The sequence below is a fragment of the Electrophorus electricus genome, chromosome 14 (assembly GCF_041902795.1).
Source record: "Electrophorus electricus isolate QZ-2024a chromosome 14, ASM4190279v1, whole genome shotgun sequence".
In the NCBI taxonomy this organism is placed as follows: Eukaryota; Metazoa; Chordata; class Actinopteri; order Gymnotiformes; family Gymnotidae; genus Electrophorus; species Electrophorus electricus.
Genome location: NC_137510.1, coordinates 14300384 through 14325854, shown reverse-complemented (window position 1 = coordinate 14325854; position 25471 = coordinate 14300384). Strand labels below are relative to the sequence as shown.

The 25471-nt window shown below is 37.2% G+C and overlaps 2 protein-coding genes across 7 annotated transcripts in view; both read right to left on the bottom strand.

The window, feature by feature from the left end:
* bckdhb (branched chain keto acid dehydrogenase E1 subunit beta) overlaps nt 1–16315 on the bottom strand; it is a 44155-nt gene extending 27840 nt beyond the window's left edge. For 2 of the 3 annotated variants that reach the window (XM_027002226.3, XM_027002237.3), the window contains exons 1-8: nt 16097–16315; nt 15342–15419; nt 13342–13410; nt 11087–11220; nt 9734–9889; nt 6259–6367; nt 4098–4195; nt 1851–1961 (exon numbers count right to left, since the gene is read on the bottom strand). In XM_027002226.3, the coding sequence (XP_026858027.2) occupies nt 1851–1961; nt 4098–4195; nt 6259–6367; nt 9734–9889; nt 11087–11220; nt 13342–13410; nt 15342–15419; nt 16097–16295 (954 nt within the window). In that variant the 5' untranslated portion in view covers nt 16296–16315. The remainder of the gene's footprint in view (nt 1–1850; nt 1962–4097; nt 4196–6258; nt 6368–9733; nt 9890–11086; nt 11221–13341; nt 13411–15341; nt 15420–16096) is intronic. The other variant, XM_027002217.3, reaches the window with a different exon arrangement.
* A 670-nt stretch (nt 16316–16985) lies between these two features.
* ttk (ttk protein kinase) lies at nt 16986–25331 on the bottom strand. Of its 4 annotated transcripts, XM_027002787.3 has the most exons (25): nt 24207–25331; nt 23599–23688; nt 23206–23428; nt 22975–23081; nt 22603–22746; nt 22307–22421; nt 22129–22207; nt 21941–22041; nt 21743–21839; nt 21509–21614; nt 21164–21386; nt 20960–21066; nt 20675–20818; nt 20418–20569; nt 19915–20054; nt 19724–19826; nt 19349–19441; nt 19082–19239; nt 18760–18911; nt 18527–18651; nt 18370–18444; nt 17992–18168; nt 17787–17883; nt 17556–17638; nt 16986–17395 (listed from the first exon to the last, which is right to left on the bottom strand). In XM_027002787.3, the coding sequence occupies exons 2-25, from the start codon at nt 23684–23686 to the stop codon at nt 17312–17314; spliced, it is 2973 nt and encodes a 990-aa protein (XP_026858588.2). In that variant the 5' UTR covers nt 23687–23688; nt 24207–25331; the 3' UTR covers nt 16986–17311. The 4 variants fall into 4 exon arrangements, with proteins under 4 accessions (XP_026858588.2, XP_026858578.2, XP_026858597.2 ...); XM_027002777.3 differs by having other exon boundaries at nt 23599–25331; XM_027002796.3 differs by lacking the exon at nt 22307–22421 and having other exon boundaries at nt 22129–22232; nt 23599–25331.
* Nucleotides 25332–25471: the final 140 nt, after the last annotated feature.

Genomic DNA, 25471 nt, shown 5'->3' with positions numbered 1-25471 from the left:
CAAAGGGGGAGCTACTCAGTTTTACTGCAATTGCAGACAATTTCTTTTGTCAACAAACAGCAAATATATATATGTTGAATATCAGTTTTGTGGATCATTGAGAGAAAGTAACCGAAAACCAGAAACAGCACGAAAACCAGTGCAGTCCTGTTTTAATGACTAGAATGATGACGCACAGATGAGACCCAGATCTGCATGCATGCATAGGACACCAGGGAGCCTGCATCAGTACACAGTGACTCACGCTGAGCTAGACACTCCGGCAGACCCAGTTGGACATCATTTTGTCTTAGCATCTGTTTCTAGTTCATAGAGTAATACCACTATGCTGGCCTACCAGCCTATTTAAATGATGGGTTGATTGTGACCCTTCATTTTGCCATCTGAAAATGGCCATGAAAAAAAACAAAACAATATGGCATAGACAATGCGAGCATTCTTGATACAACCATAGTACACAGACGTTACTATGTCTAAAAAAAAAGCACCTCCAAGATGAGGATAACCATCAGCAATCTCCTTGTATTTTGGAAGAGCACCGTTTTCACCCACTGGTCACCTAGGGCCACAAAATCTATAAACCCTCTACAAAATTGGTTCAGTGATTTATACAGGCTTCTAGCCATTTTTGCATTTGTTTTTCCTTGACCACAATCATACATATGGCTACAAAATATTTGGCTTTGATCTCTGATACAAAATAATACAAATGCATGACTGGGGCCAGGAACAAACAGCCCTATTACCTTCCCATTGATTCATTTTCCAAGTTCACTGCTGACTGCCTGATACAAAAGATGTTCCTCCTACCTACCAACAATGAAAGATGTGTCCCATTTAATTTTGGAAAAATTTGAAAGTTGCACTGCTGTTACTAAACCTTCTTAATCGGAAACACAAGAAGAGTGCTATAAAGAATGTAGTGGAAAAAATGGGCTAGACAAAAGAGGAAACATGAGAGGTGTTGTTTAGAGAAAGAGTCTCTCCTTATTACGTCAGCTTTCCAATACCATACAAGTGCCAAAAAGCATATCATCATAAACATGCTATTCAATTTCATGGAGAGTGTTTAATACCGAGACGTTTGAATATTACATTGTTTATTAGAAAAGGCAGCTGTGAACAAATAATCCATGACAGGCTAGCAGACTTCCTTCGCCTCACTGCCAAAACAATAACACAGGCGACAGATTCCAGTTTTCACTGCAACCCTGTCACAGCTTCAGAGCTATTCGCTAACAGTATATTTGGCCTCAGGAAGCCTCAAAGTTTTACCTTGTGCTGCCTCCAAATATACATGATAAAATGGGCAATATTAAAACAGGGATAGGATTTGACCAGACATTTTCCTTGCTGCTTGGTTTGAAAAGAAAACAATAAGCAGAGCATTTTGATGACAATTTCAGAACGCCAGGCTTTACAACATAGCTGAATAGGGGTGTAGCTAAGTTATGCTACATATTTCACATACAAAACTACTGAGTAAGAAGTTATAATTTAGTGTCTGAGAGCCCTTTATGCTGCATAAAAAGCAGGTCTGTGGTTCTTGAAGTCGTACATAAACTTTCACATTATGTGTGGCCTACAACTCAAGCATGAGAAAAATAGATATGTTCATGCTTAGTTTTATCAAAGGAAAACCCATAAAATCTTTGATATAAAAGGGCAGATCAGAGATTGGGTGTTTCTAGTAAAACTGCTTTAATTTAAGATTTTTTAAAAAAAGGTGAATATATGCCAGCTCAACTGCTGAAACATTTTAGCTCTAGCAACACAGCTCAAGAGTGTGCTGATGTTGCATTTGAACTGTAGTAGCCTTTCTTGTATTTGTGCGTACAGTCATGGCCTACCTTGCACACAGTCTCTATGTCCCAGGGCAAAATGGTTTGCAAGTCGATGACCTCACAAGAGACACCAAGCTTCTCCTGTGCCATAGCAGCAACCTCCCTCATTACATGGACCTACAAACCAAAGTATAAGATTAATTCATGAGCTACACCAAATATTGTCACAGGCCTGAAAAAGCAAATCTACAAATGGGTCCCACAAAGGCATCAGGTCAGCTCTGTTTATTAATACATAAAATTTAAAGACCCCCTCCAATGAAAGGATTTTTAAACTGGTCCATGAGGTGTTTATATACTAGAAAATATTTGATTGAAATAAGTGGTCAACACCATTTTGAGCATTTCTGTTTTGGAACCACAGTGCATCTATGAGTCTCAAAAACAAGGATTCAGACATCCAGGGATTCATACATCACAAACATAAACAATTCCATAAACTTGTGGGGTGGGGCTTTCCAGATCATAATGCTACTATGAAATGAAGGATATCAGAAAAGCAAGCCAGATAACTTGTATTATGCAAGCGAAGTTTCAGTATTCAAAATGATGGCACAGAGATGTTCCGTTTTCAGTTGCAAAAGTTGCAAAAGGAGAAAATGTGAGCCTTTGTGTATTACCAAAGGATCTGAATATCAGAAATAAATGTGTGCAGTTTATTTGGAAAAATCAGACAGTCCCAGCCAAACTTACAGAGGAAATGTGGGTTTGCAGTAGCCATTTTCCAGAGCACTGTTTCGAAAATTTTACTCAAAAACAGATGGGCTTTGCCACAACATTTATATTTAAGCCTGACACCATTCCATTTATAGTGGGGACACAGGGAGTACATGCCAGCATATTGGTGAAGGCAAAGCTCATGTTATCTGTTATCATTACATTTCTAATATTGTAGAGCTATACATAAAATGCACTACCCTTCTGATACATCGAAGCAATCCTGTACAGTTCACTTTTCTTCTTTGGAGATGGTTTCCAGTTCAAACATGTTGCTCCAATATTACTACTTGCCTTTGTATAGCACAAAGTATATAGCAATACAGAAATCAAGCAAAGTTTTGTGTAATTGAGCCGCAGGTATGCTCGCACTACAGGAGAGTGGAAGCAGGGGATATTTGCATATTCAGAGATCTACATGTACTGAATGAAGGCTGCAGTGCAGAGTTAAACCTAAGCCACTTTTAGGGCATTAACAGATTCTTTCTTGGAATTAATTTCAAATATGTAATTATGATGAACAGAGAGGAAGAAGGAAGAAGGACCTGAACACATGTATTTAAGTTTATTTTAAAGGTTCAGTGCCCCCCCACCAAGAAATTTCCCCAACCTCTGCTTAACCCCACCTTCACCATTAATATGTAGTCAATCAGCTAATACATAACGAGTGCCCTAATTTCCCTTTTTAGTTTTGTGTCAGAAATGCAAGGCTATCATAATTAACATGTTGGTGTAATTTGTATTACACCAACAGACTGTGTCTTACTTGAAACCTACATTAGGCTCATAAATCCAGTACACAATTAAGAAGCAAAGACCCCCAACATGTTTTGGCTGGCTACATTTAAGAGAAGAGAGAATTTTATGCAGTGAAGTATTCTTCTGTTTTATTTCATTAAGTGCCTTAGCCCCATGCTCTGAGCGGTGTTGGCATAGCCCTCTCAGTTATTTTCCTCATTCATGGAGTGCTGATGGATAAAGGGCCTAATGGCGTGAGAAAGGGGAGAGGGCCTTGATTTCCACAATTTCAGATGCTTTTTTTCCCCCTCTCTGTCCAACGTGAAGGTTATCTCCTCACTTTCCCTTGGTTCCTGACTGGCCTTTGCTCTTTGGGTAAAGGTAAATTATACTGCAGGTGGGATAAAAACCTGTTGAATGGCTGAGCCATGACTTAGGACCCCCAGAGAGCTATTGAAATCATAATCCCATCCTGCCCATACAGAAGGTAAGAATGACAAAGAACATGAGGGAGCAGAGAGGACACAGACAGCTCACACAGAGAAGGGGAATGCATTTGGTGTGGGAGAGAGGTCAGCCCAGGGCCTGGTGACAAGATCCCTTGGAGCTCCCCTGCTAAGTGAGCAGAGCCTTTTTGATGGAGCCTGTTTTAATCCATGGTTCTTTATATTTGGAAATGTCACAAAGATCAGGGTCTAAAGAGTCCATTCAGCCTGCTGATTCTCTGCATATGTGTTATTGTGGTTGAACTCCTCCGCCTGAATCAGTGTACTCTCCCGACCCATTTATGTGACCTACCTGTGTGCCCCAAGCGACCACGGTGAGATCACTTCCCTCCTGCAGAACCTCAGCCTGGGAAAGGGGGATGAGGTACGGTTCAGTAGGGACCTGCTCCACTGCACAAATGAAACAACAAGAAACAGTACATAAACACTCTCTTAAAAAAAACAATGCTATTAAAAAATCCAGCCCAGCTCTATCTCTAAATGCTATAGGAGATAACAAATGTAGCAATACATAGCAAAGCTATGGATTAGTAACAGTGACAACTGGCTGCATTAGTAATTCTCAAAGAAGGCTTATGCACCTTAGCTATTGAATCCAGACAACTGCTTGGTTGTCATATTTTCCTCAGGGCAAGAAAACCTACCCCAAAAGCAAGTCTCAGCTTTTCCAATGAGTCAAAACTACAGACACTTTCATTTGCATTTAAAACAAAAGCAGAATTATACTTTGAACTGCAGAGTGGAATTAAATACATTTACAAGCTGACAGGACTTGACTACTTTTCATTGTCAGAAGTTGTGCTTTGTGACCGTTTCAAAGTTAAGAAGCGATATGCCTGAGGAAGGTTTAGCATCATGTACATTAACCACAGCCCCCCTTTCAAAAAACAGTAATTAGTTAATAATTGCATTTTGTGACACTGGACAGTAGAGATAACCAATAATATGTGAATAATATGCCTATATATGTGTTTAGGCAATGTTTTTGGTGAAATATAAGGGTAACAATATTGCTGATGTCCTAATGCCGAATTCCATTCAAAAAAGCAAACTTTCCATATCTGGAAATGGCACACATACAGAAAATTAAAAACAAGTCCTACTCAATCCCTAATTCAGAGAGGAAAAAAAGGAAATACTTTAATGTGTAAACAAAAATTGTTTCTGCATGCTGGATCAACACAATGCTCTGTTCTCATTTCAAGAATTCTAAGTACCTGTACCAAATGTGTAATCTCCATCCAACAGAGACTTGTTACGTTTTCTTAGTCCATATTGCTGCAACAGTCAATAAGATCCAGATAAGGACAAAAGAACCTAAATGAGCCAATAAGGTAAAATGAAGCTTTAACAAAAGGGCTGAAAACGGTCTATAATTAAGTATCATTTAACCTCCGAGATCAAGTACAAAACCCTTAATGACTCATGATAGCTGCGATTAAGAAAATTGATGGGTAAAAGGTAAGACTTGTAGTATACAGTCTTCTCTGTGCAAGGGGAGGAGAGGGTTCAGTCCTTGAATGTGACCCACTCATACAAAAGAAACTTCATCATGATGTGATTTGCCTAAATCAGAAGAGCAGAACAAAGGCACTGTTCTATTTACTGTTCCTCCCAATCCGTATGTATTTGGGTAAATCTTTTATGACAATTTTATATACTGCGATAACTTTACCTAGGCATCATTGCTAAGAAAATACTAAATTAGAAGCAGGTATACATTAATTGTGTTTCATTGCCTTGCTTGTCAATATAGGGTAAAATGCAATTTTTGCGATGTTTGACTACAATTCGGCATCTCAATCTGTGAAATTTAGGATATCAGTTCTAATTAATAGCAAAGTTCTATCGCATTCAAAGATCTTCCACACATTCACACCCATGCCTTCTGTATGCACCATGGGGTCCAGCATGAATGAACCTCTGCTTCATCAGATTAAAAAAAAAAATGAATCAGTTCCACAATACTGAGTTCCAACAAGGATCCATTGCTAGCCATTCTTGATGCAGAGAAAGGCAGGTATAAGGCATCACTTTCCTGGAACTGTTGGCCCTAGTGTGATTGGGAAAGTCTTGAATCGATACATGGCAAGCTGGGATAAAGAATTTGAGAGAAAAAAAACAGTATCTTTCACTATTAAAGTCAAAGCTGACCTAACTTGACTAGCTTTTTTGCCATTTTGTTTACATCATCTTATGCTGAGGAATGCTGCTGCAACCACTGCATGGACTGTTAAAGTAGTGATGTTTTGAGATTGCCTTTCCTTTTAAAGGCCTGAAACTGCATGCTCCAATTTTAAAGAAACCTTAATTTCACATTCGTTCATACCAGCAAAATTAATGAACAGATAATGAACACATTGTGTGCGCAACATAAAAGATCAGTTCATAGAATGATCTTCATCAGGACATCACAGATACTTTGGATTTAACCATAGTACTTGGGAGCACACCTGCTGCTCTGTAGAGAATCTTGGGTTCAAAGAAGATGCAGGGGTTCCTATCGGCGATGCAGGACAAGAGAAGTCCCTTAGCTTGAATAGGACCTCGAGGCACGACCACCTAAGGGAGTAAACAAACATTATCCTGGTGCAAAAATAACAAATCCTGAATAATTGAGCATATACTTCAAGACAAGGCATGGTAAGGTTATTTATATAGCACTTTTATTTAAACAGAACAAATTTCAAAGAGAGATCTAAAACTAGTAACAAAGATGTTACTAGTGTTGAGATAAAGCACATTGTAGTGCATTGTAGTGCACTGTAACATACTGTCTGGCTGTACTAATATTCTCTGACAACTGGTTCCATTTAAAAAAAAGAACAGATAAATGCTGCCTCTCCATCCTTAGTCTTGAACTTGGGCAGTACTAAACAATTGGATGCTACTGATATGAAAGTTCTGCGCATTTCATTACATTTCAGCATTTCAGATAGAGATGCTGGCTCTACACAATTAAGCAATTTATAGATCAGTAATAACACCTTAATATCAAATCTATAACATACTGGTAGCCTGTGCAAAAATTTAAGAATGGGGGTAATGCATTCCTTTCTTTTGCTCCTAGTGACAAATGTGAATCAACTAATGTCTTTTTTGGGCAGCCCTATTAGGACACCAATGCAGTAATCATCCATGCTAAAATAAAAGCATGGACAAGTTTCTCTGGGTCTGGCTTTGTGAAGAAATCTCTAAACCTGTTTACATTTATGGAATTTAGCAGATACGCTTATCCAAAGCAACTTACAGAAGTCTTGTTGATGTTCTTATGGTGATAAAATGCTGATTTAGTAACTGATTTGATGTGACTGCTAAAACTGAGACCAGTGCCCAGTGCTAAAAATGAGATCAGTGTCCAAAAAGCTAACTACAAGCTAGCTCTTTAGATCTGAGCAGTGAGTAAATTGAACCCTAGGGGACACCACAGGTCACTGGCACTTTATTTTCTATTTTGACAAATTCCTGCATTTTAGGCATGACTTGAACCATTTTATTACTATTTCTGAGAGTCCAACCTAACGCTTAACTCATTCTAATAATTTTATAGTGTAAGGTTTTCAAAAGCTCCTGTGAGATCAAGCATAAGGAAAATGCATACATTCTGTATTTAAATGTCTGTATAAAATTGTCAATTTAACCATCTGTATTTTACTGTCTGTAAATGATTATCAAATTTAAATGAATATAATTAATTACCTTAATTACAGCAGTGTTAGGACTATAAGTATTGGGGCAAAATTCAGATTGAAATTAGTCTAGACAGCAATTTAAGGATAGAAAGCCAGTAAGTTGCTTGAAAACAATTTTCTCAATGAACAGCAGATTTGAAATAGACGTTTGTAAACACAGAGAAAACAGAGGAGCACAAGGCTATGAGAAAACTGCCATGTGTGACCACTCCCTTTGTTCTTATTTTGAACTGATCTTGAACCATCTTGACCTTTGCAGATTATAGCAGCACAATGAGTTAAGGTTATTGACTGTAATAATCCAGTGCCTCCTAACTGGGTCATGTTCTCTATATTGTTCTCTACACTGGGTAGCAGTCATACGGTTGGTCCTCCTTGCATTCTAGTGAAAATGCACTGACATTTCGAAGACTCAGTATCATGATGTGTTTTGTTTTGGTAGTTTGACATGTCACCATGTGTATGTGTTTACTTTCCCTCCATGTTGTCATGCCCCCCTTGTTAGCTGGTTCCTTGTTTCACCTGACCCTTGTTCTATCCCTAATCAGTGTGGTATGTAAACCCTGTTGTTTAACATGTATAACATCAGTTATTACCTACTGTTTATAGAGAGATATTTGCAAGTTTCTCATTGTTTTTGTACATTTCTCATCATTGCATTTGCATGTTTGTCTTTGTTGTGTTTGCTTTGTTTCTCTGGTTGTTTTGTTTAAATTTACTAATAAACACCTACATTTGCATAGCCTTTTCTCGGTTATCACAGAATACCGACCACCCAAGGATCTAATATTGATGCACATTAATCTTATCTTTAATTCCTACAGATCTGAATTGTTTGTGTTCACTTACTAATTTATAACATTCATAGAAATAATATTTCACATGCAAATATTTCAGAATCAGATGTGACCCACTACAAAAAATGTATCATTTTCAAATGTTTTCAGTTACTTCACATACGATTGACTACACCTGCCAAGAGATGACATGAATATTTTTTCTGTACCAATCCAATAACAATAACTTGCATTTAAATGTGGCCCAATATCTATACCCTGTGGAGGTGTAATTGAGTTGTTTGGGTGAAACATTTTGGGGGATTTTTTTGTGTGTGAGAGATGTATTATATATGCGATAGTTTTACAGATACCATGCTGGGATATGACAGATAAACAAATAAAATTATAAAAACAGAAAAACTGTTTACAAAATTAAAAAATTAAGATTTTTTTTTCCTTTCAATTTCCATACAGCCTCTCTTAATTAGACATGTATTGCTTTTATCACCACCTGCTTGGTTCCCAGCACACACACACACACACTCACTATTTTGACTGCCTCACTCACTGACTCCTAACATTTACACTACAGCTCATCTGCATTTTTATTTTTTTTCACTACTGAATGCAACTGTAGTTCCACATCAACTAAATATTGACCTTATCAAGCTTCTTATTCAAATTTTCTAGTCCTCCTAAAGGCTCAGCAGAGTAATGGCAAACTGTAGTTTTTCCAGTTTATCATACAGTTTGAATATACTAAAGCCATAGAATAATTAATTTCAAGAATAAACAGAAGGCGGGTGCTGTACTTGATTGGTTATTCTGTTCCTTTCCTCTCCAGCTCTGTTAACAAGTTTCTACTGCTTTTTCTCCCCCCCACCCCCAACCCTGAATTTCCTTTACTTCATGGCCAAACTGGAACACTTTGTTTTTTAAAGAACGTATAGATCACTGTTGGTCATAGATCCATGGTGGTGAACAGTGCTAAAATGCCATTTTGTCTCATTTAACTGATCTCACTAGAAGACATAACCTGTTTCCCCACCCTGGGTTGTCAAAACTACATTAAAGCAATGCAAGTCATCACATATGGATTCAGATCTATGCCATTTCTACACCAGTCTTTTTTCTTCAAACATATTTAATCACTATATAACTAATATATAAATAACAACATTTTCATACTGTTTAATCCTTATATTTTACACCCAAAACACTGCGTACTAATTCCTACCATTCTAAAGCCAAAGAAAAAAGTCCTTGGTGTACAGAGAAATGTACAGCAGGAACAGACACCAAGACAATGTTCATAGAGCCCAAATTATGCCTTTCATGGCTGAAAATTAACCACAGCTTTAGTCCTCAACCATAGACCAAATTTCCAATTTTTACTGAATGCTGTGCTTCATATCCTATTTTTCATTATTTTATAACCAGTTTCTGTAAAGACGTACCTTAATGCCAGGGCAGTGGGCAAAGAAGGCTTCAGGACTCTGCGAGTGGTAGAGGGAGCCATGGCCCACACAGCCCCATGGTGCTCGGATGGTCAGGTTCCCACAGTCATAAAGGTTACCCGAGCGGTACCGGTACTTTGCGGCTTCATTTACAATCTTTAAAAAGAACAGAACATTTTGTGAGTACACATATTAAAGGGGAAGTTCACCTTTTTCACATTTGAAAAATACATATATAATTTGTGCATCACTTGTAGCCATAATCTGCAGAAGGTTGTTTGTTAAGGGAAATATGTAGCTATGAACATTGATTTGTACTCTCAGGGACCATTTCCACAGCTTACAACAAAGCACCTCATGTTGCTATTAAAAATTGTTGATTTTCATTGCATTTTGGTGACGCAATTTCTTTTTTGAAATTAATCAAAAACTGGAGCTGTTTATTCCGCATCCAGCACCCCAAAACTACAAACCATGAAGAATAGAACAGACTGAATCAGAGCAGGAATTTAATGACTACTGCAAAGAAAAGTGGATCTTTGGGAGTTTTTTTTTTTTTTTAACTGTTTTATGTCTTTAAAGATTATATTTTGAGGAAACTGATGATAACTCAACTAGTGTTTACATTCATAAATCCATCTGATTATAATTTCAATTTTATAAGAATCATTTGTTGAGAAAACATTTTTTTTTGTTTATGCTCAAATATAAATAAAAAACGTTATCTTCCCCTTTAACTGAAAACTCTGAAATGCCTTTAGTGTTTTGAGCTCTTTCCTCTGTAAGGCCCCTCTTCCAGTGAAGAGGGAACATAGTGGCTGGCTTTATTACCACTACAACACCAGGACCTCTGCTCTAAAATATTCCCTTGTCACATCTGATATTCACAACTGCCCTGAAAAAGGAACGTAAACTCATTCATCTTCAGGGAGGTGACAACATGCAGCACCAGATAGGCAAATGCAGCTAGCTCCTCTCTGCAGGTCAGCCAGCAAATGCCTCATTTATCTTTTGCTGTGTGTAAGCCACTGCATCTTTACCTGTGTCATCAATGGCAGCATGATTTTTGAATATTCTGTATGACCTGGTAATCTCCAAGAACAGAACTGAATCATGTACATGCATTTTGAAATATTAATACACTGATTTTGCCGGTGTAACTGGAAAACCGCCTTGAATTCCACCGTGTATCTCGGAATTGATCCCTACATAAATAAATGAGTCAGCTGTCCAAAATGTCTTCACAATAAATACAATCTACAACATAAAAACAACAACCTCCTGATGGCTCACTTAACTGAATGATGACTTAATCAGTGTTAGAAGACAGAAGCATCAAACCAGTGGGCCCACCTGATCGAAAGCTGGAAAGATGTAGTCGGCAAACTGAATTTCTGCAATGGCAGTTGCTCCTCCAACTGCTGCACCTATTCCAAATCCTACTATGCCTTGCTCGCACAGCGGAGTATTGAAGACGCGATCTTTGCCTGGCCAAAAAAAAAAAGTAAGTGAAAATAAAAATGTAAACTGATGGGTATTTGTCTCATAGCTAGTATTCTGAAACCCATTTTAATAACAAACTGAGACAAAGTGGATACCACAGGACACCACAGACAAGACTGCCTTGAACAAAAGATCCTGCATAAGTGGTTAATTTCTCATCTGTGTTAAGAATCAAAGCAAGGTAAATCTAATTCCAAATGGCAGACTCATCCATGACCACAAAAACATGGTGTGGTTTCCACTTCTATCCTGTAATTCAACAACAAACCACATGAACTAAACTCTAGACATGGTCAGAGATTCTATTTTTATTTTTGCCAAGTGACCAGCTGCTCCTTTGTTTTATCTTTAGTGGTGGCCTACATACCTGCTGATCATTCAGACTGATCTGAAAACACGGCTTGTATAACAATTGCAATACATGTACTATATTACAGGATTATTTGCACCAGCACCCAAAGGTCACACTAACAAACCAGTGCATACATTCTTAAAAGCTGAATGAAAAAAAAAACTGAATGATGAATAAAAGAAATTGACATAATGATAGAAATTATCAATGATGAAAATGAAAGAGGAAAAGAGGAATTTAACAGAATTGATGGACATTTCAGAGTCTTGGACTCCAAACATTTTCCACCCTCATCGCAGAATTATAAATCTGTACTTCATCTGAACAGAAATAAAGGGAATACCAAGCAAAAGTTTGTATCAGTCATTTTAGTGATAATGCAATGTTTCCTGGCTGGTGTATGCAATCGATTTCACAGAAAAAGATATTCCATGTGGATTGGCGGGAGAAGGCGGCACAGCTGAAAATGTGGAATTCAGGTGGACAGCAGTACTCACTGCTCAGCAAGGCCTGTGTGTGTGCGTCACCCTTACAGGTAGCCATTCATGTGCCATCTCTCTCATCTAACAAGATGGCATGGAAAATAATGATCCCTTGCAAAAGGTCAACACCTCTGACGTCAATGAAAACAAAAGGCGGGGGAACGAGAGAGAGAGAGAGAGAGAGAGAGAGAGAGAGAGAGAGAGAGAGAGAGAAGGCACCTGACTAATGTTTATTTAAACTACAAGTTGCTAAGCAATCCATGAATCACCACGTTTGTCTGGCAATGATAATCATGTTAATGGAAGCATAAAAAATATATATATCAAACTTCCATTAATATCTATAGGTTAAAAGTACAAAATCAAACAAAAGCGCTACACAACAGCATAAATGTACATTATACAGAAAAATGTCACTTCACTGTTTAACAGTATTCTGGACAAAAATGGGGTCCCAGTTGAGTTTGGTATTCTACACAATAATGTAACAGACAAAACCTCAACTCTTAGAAAAAGAAAACCATTTTATTCTTGAATACTCCCATAGTACCTACGTGATTGTAAGGAATAAAGTTCAGAAAGTTTTTTTTTTTAAAACAGAAACAGAATGCATGCACAAATATTGTAAAGTAAATATCATCATCTTCACAATTTTGATTTCATTATTATAATAAACATTATGTTTCAACAGATGAATGGATAAGAACACAAAATATTGCCTAGAGGATTTCCAAATTCTAGGTCTTCAGGAGATAATACATATATCTCGTTCAATCGAGAGATGATTGTGCATCTCAAAAACAGGACAGTGCTGCCATCTAGTGCTACAATGTGGCCCATGCAATTTAATGACTGGCTATGTTTGAAATAGCCTACTACATACTGTATACTGCACTCAGTATATACTGTACACTGAACACTGGTCCTACTAATAGTATGCAGCATAGTATCCAGTATGCAACAAACTAAAACCATACAATGAGGTCACATGAACATATGAAGGTTCCACACACTTGTGAAAGATTTTCTGCCACCGTTGCATGACAGGATTCAGTATGCCACATAGTTATGTTCTGTCTCTCACATACCAAAGCAGTATGATCCGCATACATTTCGCATAACGGAAAAACGTATTTTGATCACATACCCCATATGGCATACTGATTTGGGGCCCAATCAGAATGTAGTGGGTAATTTCGAGCACAGCCTATGACAACTTGAGCCATAGATTTCACATTGCATATATGCAATCAGTATTGAGAAACACTTACCATATTTGTCCCTAAGTCCAACTGTGCAACGAAACACTCCACCAAAAGCCACGTCTTCCCCAAAAATTACTTTGGAACAGAGACAAACATCATGTAGAAAATATAACTTTGTTTCATTTGCTGATGCTATAACAGCATGTCATTCAGCAAATCAGCCAGACAGACATCAATAGAAATTACATTAGTATTAATATAGGGGTGCACTGACATAATATTTTCATTTATGATTGCTGTCTGAACAGCAAGTGCAAAGACCTTTAAAGTGCAACACCTGTAATTCTTTAAAGGTATAAATGCTTGTGCACCTAATTACATTTTTTATAAAATGTTTTAAATGTTTTTTAAAAAGTCATGAATCATGAAGTCAGTGCAAACAATTCAATGACTGAGTGCACAATACAGACAAAATATTATATTGTTATTGTATTGCAACATATGGTCATTGTGATATTCTCTAAAATATATTAGAAATATGACCCAACTAAAGTGTCCAGGCATTTCTTTTTACCAACATTACCAACATATGTTGTATCATGTCAATGCCTTCATTAATCAAATCAGGTATACAACACAGGAACATCTGAGTTTGGCAGGATACTCAGCACATGACATGACATGATTTCATAGATGGCTCAATTATCTATTGAAATGCTCTGCAATACATAACTATTGCAAAAACCTCTACTGGGATAATTTTAAAATTATATATTGTTCAGACCTAGTAACAACATGAACAAACCATGACTGATCTTGACATGATAAGACTCCTGGAACCAAAAATCATAATTGGCCATTTTGCTTCCTTCAACAATAACAAAAACAACAACCTGTTTATTATGTATGTTTGCATACATTTTCACAATTGCCCGGTTTTTGTTCCATTACAGTGGAGATCGAAAATGTATAAATCCTTTAGAAGTTTCTATATTTCTGCATAAATTTGACATAAAACATCATCATTATCTAAAAGGAGATAGAGAACCAAATTAAACAAATGAGACACAAATAGACTGTCATTTATTTATTGAGGAAAATGATCCAATATTTCATATCTCAGAGTGGCAAAAGTATGTATACCTTTAAGATTAGCAGATATTTTGAAGATGAAATTTGAGCCAACAATGGAATGACAAATCAGATGTGAGTGGGCACCCGGTTTTATTTAAAGAACAGGAATCTGGCAAAGTACAACCCTAAGCACACAAGTTCTTCTACCAAAAAATGGTTAAAGAAGAATAAAGGCAACATTTTAAGTCAAAGTCCTCACCTTACTCCTGTAGAAATATTGTGGAAGGACCTGAAACAAGCAGTTCATTGGAGGAAACCCACAAACAACCAAGTTGAAGCTGTTTTGTACGAAGGAATCAGCTAAAAGTCCTCCAAGGAAGTGTGCAGGACTAATCAACATTTACCGGAAAGATTTTGCTGCACAAGGGTGTCAGACCAGGTACTGAAAACAAAGGTTCACATACTTTTGCCACTCAGATATGTATTGGATCAGATTCCTCAATAAATAAATTAGTCATATTTTCTCATTTTTCTGATTTGGTTTATGACTTGTGACAATCTGAGGTTTTAGCTCAAATTTATGCAGAAATTTCTAAAGGGTTTACAAACTTCAAGCAGCACTGTATACTTGTATATCATTACATATACTATGGAAAAACGGTACCACGGAAAGTGGTTCCCCTCTCTATAATTGTAGATTACTGCTGGATACTGGAGGGATGTTCCTGAGGCCAAATATAGGCAAAACTCAAACTGTAGAAGCAAGGTTGTACAAATTTTAAGTCTAATAAGAGACTTACTAATATGTAATTAATGTAAATTGTAAACACTTAAATACCACATGAAAGAAAGATTCTAAAAACAAGTTAAATTTCATAAAATAGGGTCCACCTATTTTAGTTTGGGAAGCAAAAAAAAAAAGTTAAAACTTTGTTGCCCAGAGATCTAACAGCATCTTCAGCAAAACAAACAAATATATGAACAATAGACACCTGCTGTGGGGTCACTTGAAAGGGTGTTGTCCAAAGCACTGGTAACAGACTGGAATAAGTTCATCTTCATGGTGGAGCCTGAAGAGAAGAAATATGTAGTTGATCTAGGCCATAGACAAAAGTTTAACATTTGCACAAAACCTGACTGTTCAACCTATGCGAATCAAAGCTGAACTCTGGTGAATGCAGAATGCATTAATTTAGTTTCGCCGTTCGCCACAAAAGAAGCATCATGTAAAACTGGTTAGCAAATATCTTAGGGATATAATTAGCTGTTCTGGAAACGGTTCATTACGCGGTTGTGTATGTGGAGTTGCAAATTATAACAGGAAAAGGTTCTCGTAAAAAAAAAAAAAAAAAAAAACAGCAATAGGACTGATGTCAGCTAACTGCTCCAATGCAAGTCTCTAAATAATTTGCAGATGCGTACCTAAAAGCCCTTATCTGCTTTCGGACCAGCGCAAGGCACTTTAAAATAATACCCTAAACGGTGTTGATTTATTGGAAGATGGCTAGTTCTAGACAAGCTAACCAGTATAATCACAGGGTAAGGTTAAGGCATCAAACAACTTGCATTTTGTTAGCTAACCTAACCTTGCAATCTAGCCAGCTGTTATACGAAGGAGTTGTGAAGATGCAGGCCTGGAAGGTAATTCGGTATCTTAAATAATCAGACTGTAGTTAAGGAGCTATGTATACAACAAACAGCTAGCTAACCAGCTAGCTAAGGCATACAGCAAGGACCTTTAGCCTACCATATTTAGTTGGGACGGGGTCAGGATGAAAGGTGAAGTGCGCGGCATGTCTTTTTTGCGTTTTCGGCTTAAATGTGCAGCTCGGGAAGAGTTTGAGTAGTGTTACTCCAAAACTATTGTGCAAACTTGCATGAATATTGGTGACAGGGTCTTTAGAGCTTACGCTCCTCAGGAGTAACCGTGCTGCTGCCGCCGCCATTGTAAGAAGAGGATTACCGACCCAGGAAGTTGAATACAACGTCACTAGTGAAACTGACGTAAGGGGTGACCTGATTGGTTGAAAAAAGTGGGTGGCGGCACCCAGTGAAGCCTTTACTGAAGGACAAGAATTTCTGTGTATTACTGCATACTGTCATTCCATTTGATTAGCCTATTTATATAGTAAATCAGCACAGCAGTGGCAAGTTGACCCTTTAAAATGTGGGTCAGTATGGTTTGATCTGCAGTTTTACTTTATAAAAACATTGTCTTGAACAGAAGATTTGGCATAGATAGTTTCCTACAACATGCAGCAACACGAAACTTTAGTAATTAATATGATGCTGTTGGGACTTTTTGGGGATCAAATCCAATGTCAGTTATCTCTTTATTGTTTAACAACCCATTTTTTGTTAAAGATTAGTCATCATTAATTGTACTTTACTAAAAATTGTACTTTTTGAAAGACAAACAGAAATAAGTACTTTAAAAAAAAAACAACAAAAAAAACCAAAACAAAAACAAACAAAGAGCATTTTTACTAGCTCAACTGTGCTGTCTCCTCTGTCTTTTTTACCTTGAACTTAGTCAGAAGTACCCTGCCCTGAAACATGAAAAGTAATTCATCTCTTCAGTGGATCTCAAACTTAAAATGAATAATCCCACAAACGCCCATTTAATATACCATAAAAGGTAAGTTTATTCATGAGAACATAATATATAAATGTACAGACAGAAATGGAGGTGAAATTTGGAGAAAAAAAATATGAAAAGGATTTTGTATTTGAGAATTGTATACTCCTAAAATTAGGTGACAAAAGTTGCTAAGGATAAAATCAAGACTGACAGGTTTTTTTTTTTTTAAGAAATAAATGTCTTAAATTAGCATTTTTGTGTCAGTCAAAGAAATGAGCAAAATCCAATGCAGAATTAAACATAACTCCTCCCATTTTCTCAAGATATCCAATCCACTGGCTGGTGTATGTTGTCAAGATAATGATTCACACAGAACAGTCTTCACTTCCACGAGGATTGACTAGATCTCTTCACACATTCAGAAACATCCAATTTTCTTCCACTGTTACACATTTTTGCTAGGTTCTATAAGAAAAAGAAGAGAATTAGATGTAGATGTTGAATATTTGATGAACATCTGATGAATTCGAAGTGCAGTTCAAGCATCTTTAATCAACTGGAATGGAAATGAATCTGTGTAATTAACCATAGCACACTACAGATCAATGAGTGGAAGAATACTCACACTAGCAGCTCTGGCAATGCTGTTGGGAGACTGTAAGGCAGCCAGCTCATTTAGAATTCTCTTTAGGTCACTATTGCATGGTTCTAGAAGAGAGACCATTGGACAACGCTGAGCATGAAAAAGAATGCTAATTTAGCGCACTGTATACTATATACACTACTCAGTTTTATCTATGTCCAGTGACTTTTTCCATGGATCTGCTTGTGTGTACTACTGAAAAAAAGTGGTCACCTGGCTCAGGTGGTGGCTGAGGCTGCAGTTGTAAGTATGGATGATCCATAAGTTCTGCAATGGAGATGCGTTCTTTGGGATTCCGTACCAGACACCGCTATATGCAGGGAACAATTTTGTTAATTTTGTTTTATCATTGTAAACTGTGATGTACTTAATACTGGTCAACCAGTACTTTAAAATATAATCCAACAAAAACACATACCTTTAGTACATCTAGCAAATCCTTTTCAGAAATGTCAGGAAAGTCAATCTCATGAGACGGATCAATAATGGCATGTAGTTTGGTGATCTGGTTAGTGATGTTTTGGAAGGGTGTTTTCCCATAGGTCATACAGTACAGAATACACCCAAGTGACCACACATCACCCTTCGGGCTGATCTATTATTAACATAAAAAAGGTAAATGGGTTTATTGGGTATTGGGCAAATGATCATTCTCTTGTTTATATATGCCACAAATACATAGCATAACACCTGTACAAAGTACTAAAGAATACTCATACAACATCCGTAAATACCGCAGTTTTACATTTTCCATGTTACACACAATATCAGTTTGAAAATGTACATCTAACCTTACCTTTGACCTTGGCTTTCCACCATTAGATGACGTGTCTTTAATGGCCTCCGGAGGCATGTAGTTTAATGTCCCCACCTAGAGGATAGCATCAGAATCCTGAACCTACTGTACACACACCACATGCAACTCATTGTATCAGTTTAGTATCTGTACTAACCTGTGAGTCCTTCATAACACTTGTCATGTCTGGCTGAATGTGGTTGGCTATGCCAAAGTCTATGAGCTTTAAGGAAGCATTCACAATCACAAAATTAGCTGGCTTCAAGTCACTATGGACAATACCTATGAAGCAAGTTTAAAAAAAAAATAAAACTTATGACAACCAAGAGCACCAACACAAGTGTGTACATTTTTTCCCCCAATATTAAAGTGTTGCTCTTGCATAGTCACCATGCTTATGAATGGTCTGCACTGCCTCAAGCATATTCCTCCAGTAGAACTTTCTCTCCAGTGAGCTGACACTCTTGCGGTTACGTAGCCAGGTGTTGAGGTCCAGGTTGCCACACTCCATCAACATATAGATGTAGCTGTCTGTGATCTCACTGAAATTCAGGCAAGGAAAAAAATGCAGCATGAGGGGATGGTGCCAAGTCTTATAGGCTCCATGATGGCTGAGCTGAGAAGAGAGGTAACAGGGTCTAGATGTTCATCTTCCAATATCGGTAGCCCTACAGGGGGCCCTCGGGATGAAGGCAGTAGAAGACATACTCACTAGTCATACAGCTTGATGATCTGGTCACTGTACTGCTGTAGGTGATTCAAGTGCTCAATCTCATTCTTGTAGCTTTCAACAGTCTGAGTATCTGCTTCTTCCAAGTTCACATATTTCACTGCATACAGCTGTTTCTTCTGGTCTAGAACCTGATAGACCTAAAACACATGCCACATGCCATAGTTTTCACCCAAAAGTAAAGTCCCACAAGCATGATAAACATGTATAAATAAAAGGTAGTATTATGGTGGTATGGTGGTACAGTACCTTACTGGAACCACCTCTGCCTATCATCTTCAAAATGAAAAACTGTCTGCCTTTAATTGTGATGGACTCATTGGAGAAGGCACTGACAGGTCCCTGAAAGTAAGATATTATTTGTGGTGAACATATACATCCCCAAACCTGCACTAACTGAAATTTAACAGAGAGGAGTGTATATTAAGGATCGTTTCTTCCTGAAAGTTAACAGTGTCTGCCAATCTTACATCAGGACTTTTTTAACAAAAATGTTGAATAAAAAGAGATTGTAAAGATCTAAGAGCACCCAGTGTAGAAATTAGGAGATTTCTACTATTGCAAAATTAAATGTTTAGGTGTGAAACCGGCTGTTCCCTGTGACAACTGTTGGACAACAGAGACCTGACTCTGTGGTGTGCAGGGTAACGAAGCATGGCAGACTCTTTGAGCTGTAGATGGAACAGACACAACAGCTGGTGTCTGCTTTACCACTGGTGTAACAAAACTAGGAAGAAGAAATGAAAGCATCCAGATTAAAATAATATATTTTTTAAAAAGTTAAACAATTTAATAAAGCCCTGTTGGGTTCACACCTGTTTGTTTGGGGGTTTTTGCAGTTGGGTGTCTGGAAGCCGGTGGCTGGGTTTAACCTGGGTGGCACAGCCACAGAGGAAGTCCTCACTGAGTTAAGAGGGCGTGGAGTGGGAATATGATCTATAGGCGACTTATGTTCCTAAAGACAGCCACACAAGATTTTAAATGAACAAGTCCCCAAAATAAAGCACATGAATTTAACTTCACAAAAAGAATAATATTTTTTGTTATAAAGTTAACAGCAATTACACAGAGGTAGTACTGAAGACATCTTATTCCTTTATCTTCCTATACTGGGCCTTCATTGGGCACATTGTTACATATTTTAAATTGTTCTGTAATAATTAAAACAAACAATAAAGAAGCAATAAAACCATAAAACTGTTTACATTACAAACAATAAAGACCAATGACCATAATCACAATTCATGCTTGGTCTTTAGTTTGACATTTTAGCATATTTGGGAAAACCAGTGATGAAAGTCCACTTCCATAATCACACCTCTGGAGATGCATGTTTGTTGATGCGTGCAGGAATCCTCCATTCTGACAAACTCTCCGCAGCACAAGACTTCCGTTGATGGTCATTTCTGGAAATTCTTAGCGGATACTCTTCTTCCTTTCCCACTCTATCACTGTGAGTGGCTACTACATCTGTAAAAGAAAAAAAACAAACTGACATCTACCAAAGCATGCTATAAAGCATCTGTTAATCTGATAATCTTTTGATTATAGTACATGGAGCTAAAAGTGACAAACCTGCAACATCCTCTTTATCCTCTGTAGGGAGCAGCTGAGTTTTTCCAGACTTCAAATTCTTCACAGCCATCTGGAGAAGTTCAGCAGGTTTGGCATTTAATGCCAAAGCCTTCTGCAGAATGGAAGCGCTTTTCTTAGTATTACCTGCACAAACAAAATGTAGAAAAAAGAGAGACATCTTTACTATGTTATTTATGGATACTAATGGAGGTCATAAATATATGTAGTACTACATTTGTATAATGTAAAACAGCCTAGCAAAATCACTATTTTATTTACACCAACCTCGTGACAGCTCAAACTGAGCATGAGCGATATGCACAAAGGCAAAAGCTTTGCTATTGGTTCTAGCAATAAGGAAATTATCCTCAGCATCATCAGGATCTTCAATTCTACAGAAAGACAAGCAACAATAGATTTACAAGAAATTTCTGCATGCGAGCATGGAAAGACACAAGGATTTTTTTCAGTCAAGCTCCAGTCACATACCCTTTCAACTCAGCATATCTGACTAGCATGCGAGCATAGCTTTCAGTTTTGCTATTCTGTGCAAGGGGAAGTCTAGAGAACACTTTAGAGTAGCATTCCAGCAGCCTGCAGAGAAAAGCAGAATCTGCACGAGGGTCCTCTTGCTTCTCCAGGTTTGTGAGGTACGCAAGGCATGCCTCGGGAGAGCTTGAGCTTATGATTTGATTAATGTTGTCAGTGGTGTCTGAAAAGAGGAACAGGGAGAATCGCTCCATCAACAATAGAAAATAATGCAATGGTAAGGTTATTAGTAAAAAGACCTAGTCAGATTGACATTTATCAAAAAGAAAAATGTTAAAGCATTACCATCCAATCTAGTGGTTATTTTCCTTTCTGGTCTATTAAGGAGTGCTGTGGTGGAGTCCACGTCACTAGTGTCCTCCCAAGGCCGTGGCTCTGGACTAATAAGTGGCTGCACAAAAATATCCGTCATTCCATAACTACATGCAAACCTTTTCACAGGTATTAGGTGCAACTATTCAGCATCCTTATGTTCAGTTGTCATCATTAGAAAAGTGAAGTATAGCTGAATTTTCATACCTTCAGACATAGCAGGTTGTAAGAGTCTCCATCTCCAGAATTCTTCTTTGCAGAAGACAGCGGCAAAACAAAGCTTGCATTTGAGCGATATGTTGACCTAGAGAAAAAAAAAAAACATCTGTCAGTTCTGGGCAAAATGGAATGAAAAACATTTTAACATGACAGATGATGCATTATATAGATGTAAAACATTCTCACCTAGACAAACTGCTGCTGTAGCTGGAAGCCTCAGGTTTGGAAACAATGTCAACATTCTCATTTTCAGGTATAGATAATGGCACCATTGGTATCCTCCCAGGCTAAAGAGATAAAGCAATCAGTTAGCATGCATATCCTCATGTCAAGTTCTTTCTTTGAATAAGACCGAACCTCATTTCCAACATTACCATGGCCATTGCTCTTTTGCGTTCTGAGCCATATTGCCAGACAGGGAGGTCATCCTGGGGGCTGTTTTTATACTCAGTTCTGTAATTCCAGATTTGCAAAATAACTTACAAATGAAAAAACAAAAACATTATAATTACAACAATGTTATGCAAGATAATATCTTGATTTGTTTCCTACCCTAGAGAAAAACCACTGGCAAGATGAAAATCATCTGATTCATCTGATGCTCTGGAGATGCCTTTAGACATTAATCTGCTTTTCATGGGTTCCTTTGCATTTTCAAGTGCAGTCGCTGAAAATATGTATTTTTTGTGGTTATTTAAACACCATGTCAATAGATTTTCCTATCCTATTTTAAACACATACATACACTGCATAAATAATACACAATACTGTGCATATAAATACATTTAAAAACATCTTAAAATGAATAATTACTACATAGACAGAGATATAAAATTCTTCTTAAAAACCTGCTAAATTTTCTTTATTCTCTTGGGAAAACAGTTGACGTCTGCCCAGTTTCAGATTTTGCATTGCAGCTTCTAAAACTTCTGATGGTTTAGCCCCCATTTCAAAAGCCTCCTGAAGAATCCAAGCACTTTTCTTCTCATTACCTGTTCATTCATTCCACAAATGTTATTAACTCCATATGATGATTTTCTGCAATAAACACACCTGAAAGCTAATATGCTAAATTCAAAAATGCACACCACCACTTGCTGCATTACTGAAATTATGATCACATTAATACTTTATTATATTAATTTCAAGTAACATTTAACAAATGACACACCAAGTATGGTAGTTCATTAGTCTGATGGCAACATTATATATTTTCTTACCTTGCAAAAGCTCAAACTGAGCATAAGCTATGTGGACAAAGGCAAAATCCTTGCAATGGGATCTTGCTATTTCAAAACTATCCTGTGCCTCGTTAACATCCTGAATACTGTTGAAAGGGGGAGATCACTTTGGCTTAATATAAATCAAATTAGATTCAACAACAGTATGTGCTTTTCAAACTATATACTGTGAAATAAAATAGTATTTAGGACAGACAAGCAGTGACTTACGATTTTAGCTCTGCAAATTTCACCAGCATCCTCGCATAGCTTACATTCTGGCTGAATTTTCCTAATGGCATGCTTGAAAAAACTCGGGTGTAGAAATCAATTAATTTGGATAGAAATGTAGGATCTGTGTGAGGATTGCCCTTCTTCTCAAGATTACTCAAAAAAGTGCGGCAAGATTCTGGTGAATTTGAACTGATGAGTTGGTTAATATTGTCTGTGTCATCTATAAGGAAAGAAATTTATTACGATATTAGGAATTTTGCTAACACGTCTAGCCAGTTACCTAACTATATTATTCAGCTTTCGTTGGTTTTTCTGAAGCAAAACAAGTAACAACATGATATTATGGATAGCTGAACGAATAGTGCAATTGGAATAATTCATAATAATCACCATCGTTATAATATCTTTTCATCTTCTCCAGCTTCTGATACAATTTGGCTATCTGCAGCTGTCGATCAGTGTTCTCGTCATCATCCATGCCTAAAACATGAATAATCATTCTCCCCTTACATCAGCACATCGAGCACCGACATAATCACTTTTTGCTGATGTGTCTTTGTGATATTATATACACAAAAAAACCTCTTTAAATAGAGAGGACTGGTTTGCAGTTTGTAATATATTTGAATCTACGTTGATCAGTAAAATGTAGCTAAGCCAACGTTACTCCGCCAATGTGGTAGCTAGCGCGACCATTTATGTGAAGCTAGCTGGTGAGTCTTGACTTCTTGGGACAGATTCAGCTACCACTTAACATAACCTATAGTTAGCTGTTTATGGTCACCCACATAAACATTTGGAGCATAACCAAACCCTTTAACATAGCAGAGGCTCAATCAGAAGCCTTACCGAGCTAACGCTAACAATGTAGCTAAATAACTAGCTAGGTTAGCGAATGCTGAACGGTGCTCGTTGCTGACACAACTAACGCTAGCCAACAGTCACAGTGGTAATAACAACAAATGCTCGTACTAGTGTTATCATTTTTACAAACTTACCGCTGCTAGGAGTATTTCACAAAGATATATCTATGTAACGTGTGAACAATATTTAGTATTATGCGAGACGTATGGACAAGTCTGTTTTGTTCAACAAAACTTTCAAACTTGCCCACGTCCTCACATCTCGCCTCTTCATTGGTCTGTTTGTATCGGAGACTCCGCCCTTGTTTTTGCTCCACTTATACAGACGCCATCTAGTGGCTTTCTGAAAAAGTGGACCAATACAAGCAGACAAAAATATATCTACTGCGTGAACAAATCACTCTAAAATGCCACAGATACATTTTGGTCTCTAATTAGTTTTTAGCTTTTGTTGTTTTAAAAAAAGTTAACGACACAATATGACGACAATGATTAGATAGCACAAACTTCTCAGTCCATTTTGTTCATTACAAGTACTGCATGGGACGTAGTGCCACGCCCTGTAAATGTAAATCCATGTTTCCATCAGCTTTATGGGATATTTGTGTAACCTGTGGTACAGGAGCCGATATTTGCAGAAACACAGGGCTACGTGAAATGTTTTGAAGTTAATATAACGTTATATAACATTTCTGAATTTAGCTAGTGAGTGAATGGAGAGAGGTGTACTTATCGCCACAGAATTTGCCGTATTCCCATTTGAGTGCGTATGACAATTCTTTTTGTAGTGTATTGACATTTTCTTTAAAAACAGCCTTGCTTAGAAAACTGCTACCCGTTTGATAAGATTTCATAAACAAATATGGCTACCATGTGAATCAATACATCTGGTATTAAATGTTCAATGTATATGTTCAAATGTTTTGTGCATTTAAGTGTCTGAGTCAGGGCCTAATATAAGTAACATGTTAAGAGTTGGTAAAATTATTATAAAATACAGTCATCAAAAATTGTACTTGTGCCTAGCTTGTACCATTTAGATTTTCAATGTAAATGATAATTATTTTATGATTACATTGAAGCAAAATGCTTTTAATTTAAACTGATTCAAATTACACCACTCCTCCCTAGTATCAGTGATTCACTAATTCTAGATTTCAGAGCAGGTAGGAAAAATAAAGCTTTGAGAGCTTTATGATTGTTACTGGAACTTTCATTTTTGAAGTTAATTACTGTTTTCAGTTTTCTTATTTGTTACATTAAATTTATTTTTTACTTTGCCATTAATTTTGGTAATGTAAATATTCAACCACATTCTTATTAAAAAACTCAAACTTAAGCAATGTGTAGTTTTTGTAAATAAGTCAAACCTTTGATCACCACAGCAATGCACTTATAAA

Coding starts and splice junctions, on each gene's coding strand:
- ttk (XM_027002777.3), bottom strand. CDS start 23,707: ATGATTATTCATGTTTTAGGCATGGATGATGACGAGAACACTGATCGA. Junction 20,819..20,959: donor TCAGTTTGAGCTGTCACGAG/GTTGGTGTAAAT, acceptor TTGTTTGTGCAG/GTAATACTAAGAAAAGCGCT. Junction 19,827..19,914: donor AAAAACCCCCAAACAAACAG/GTGTGAACCCAA, acceptor TCTTCTTCCTAG/TTTTGTTACACCAGTGGTAA.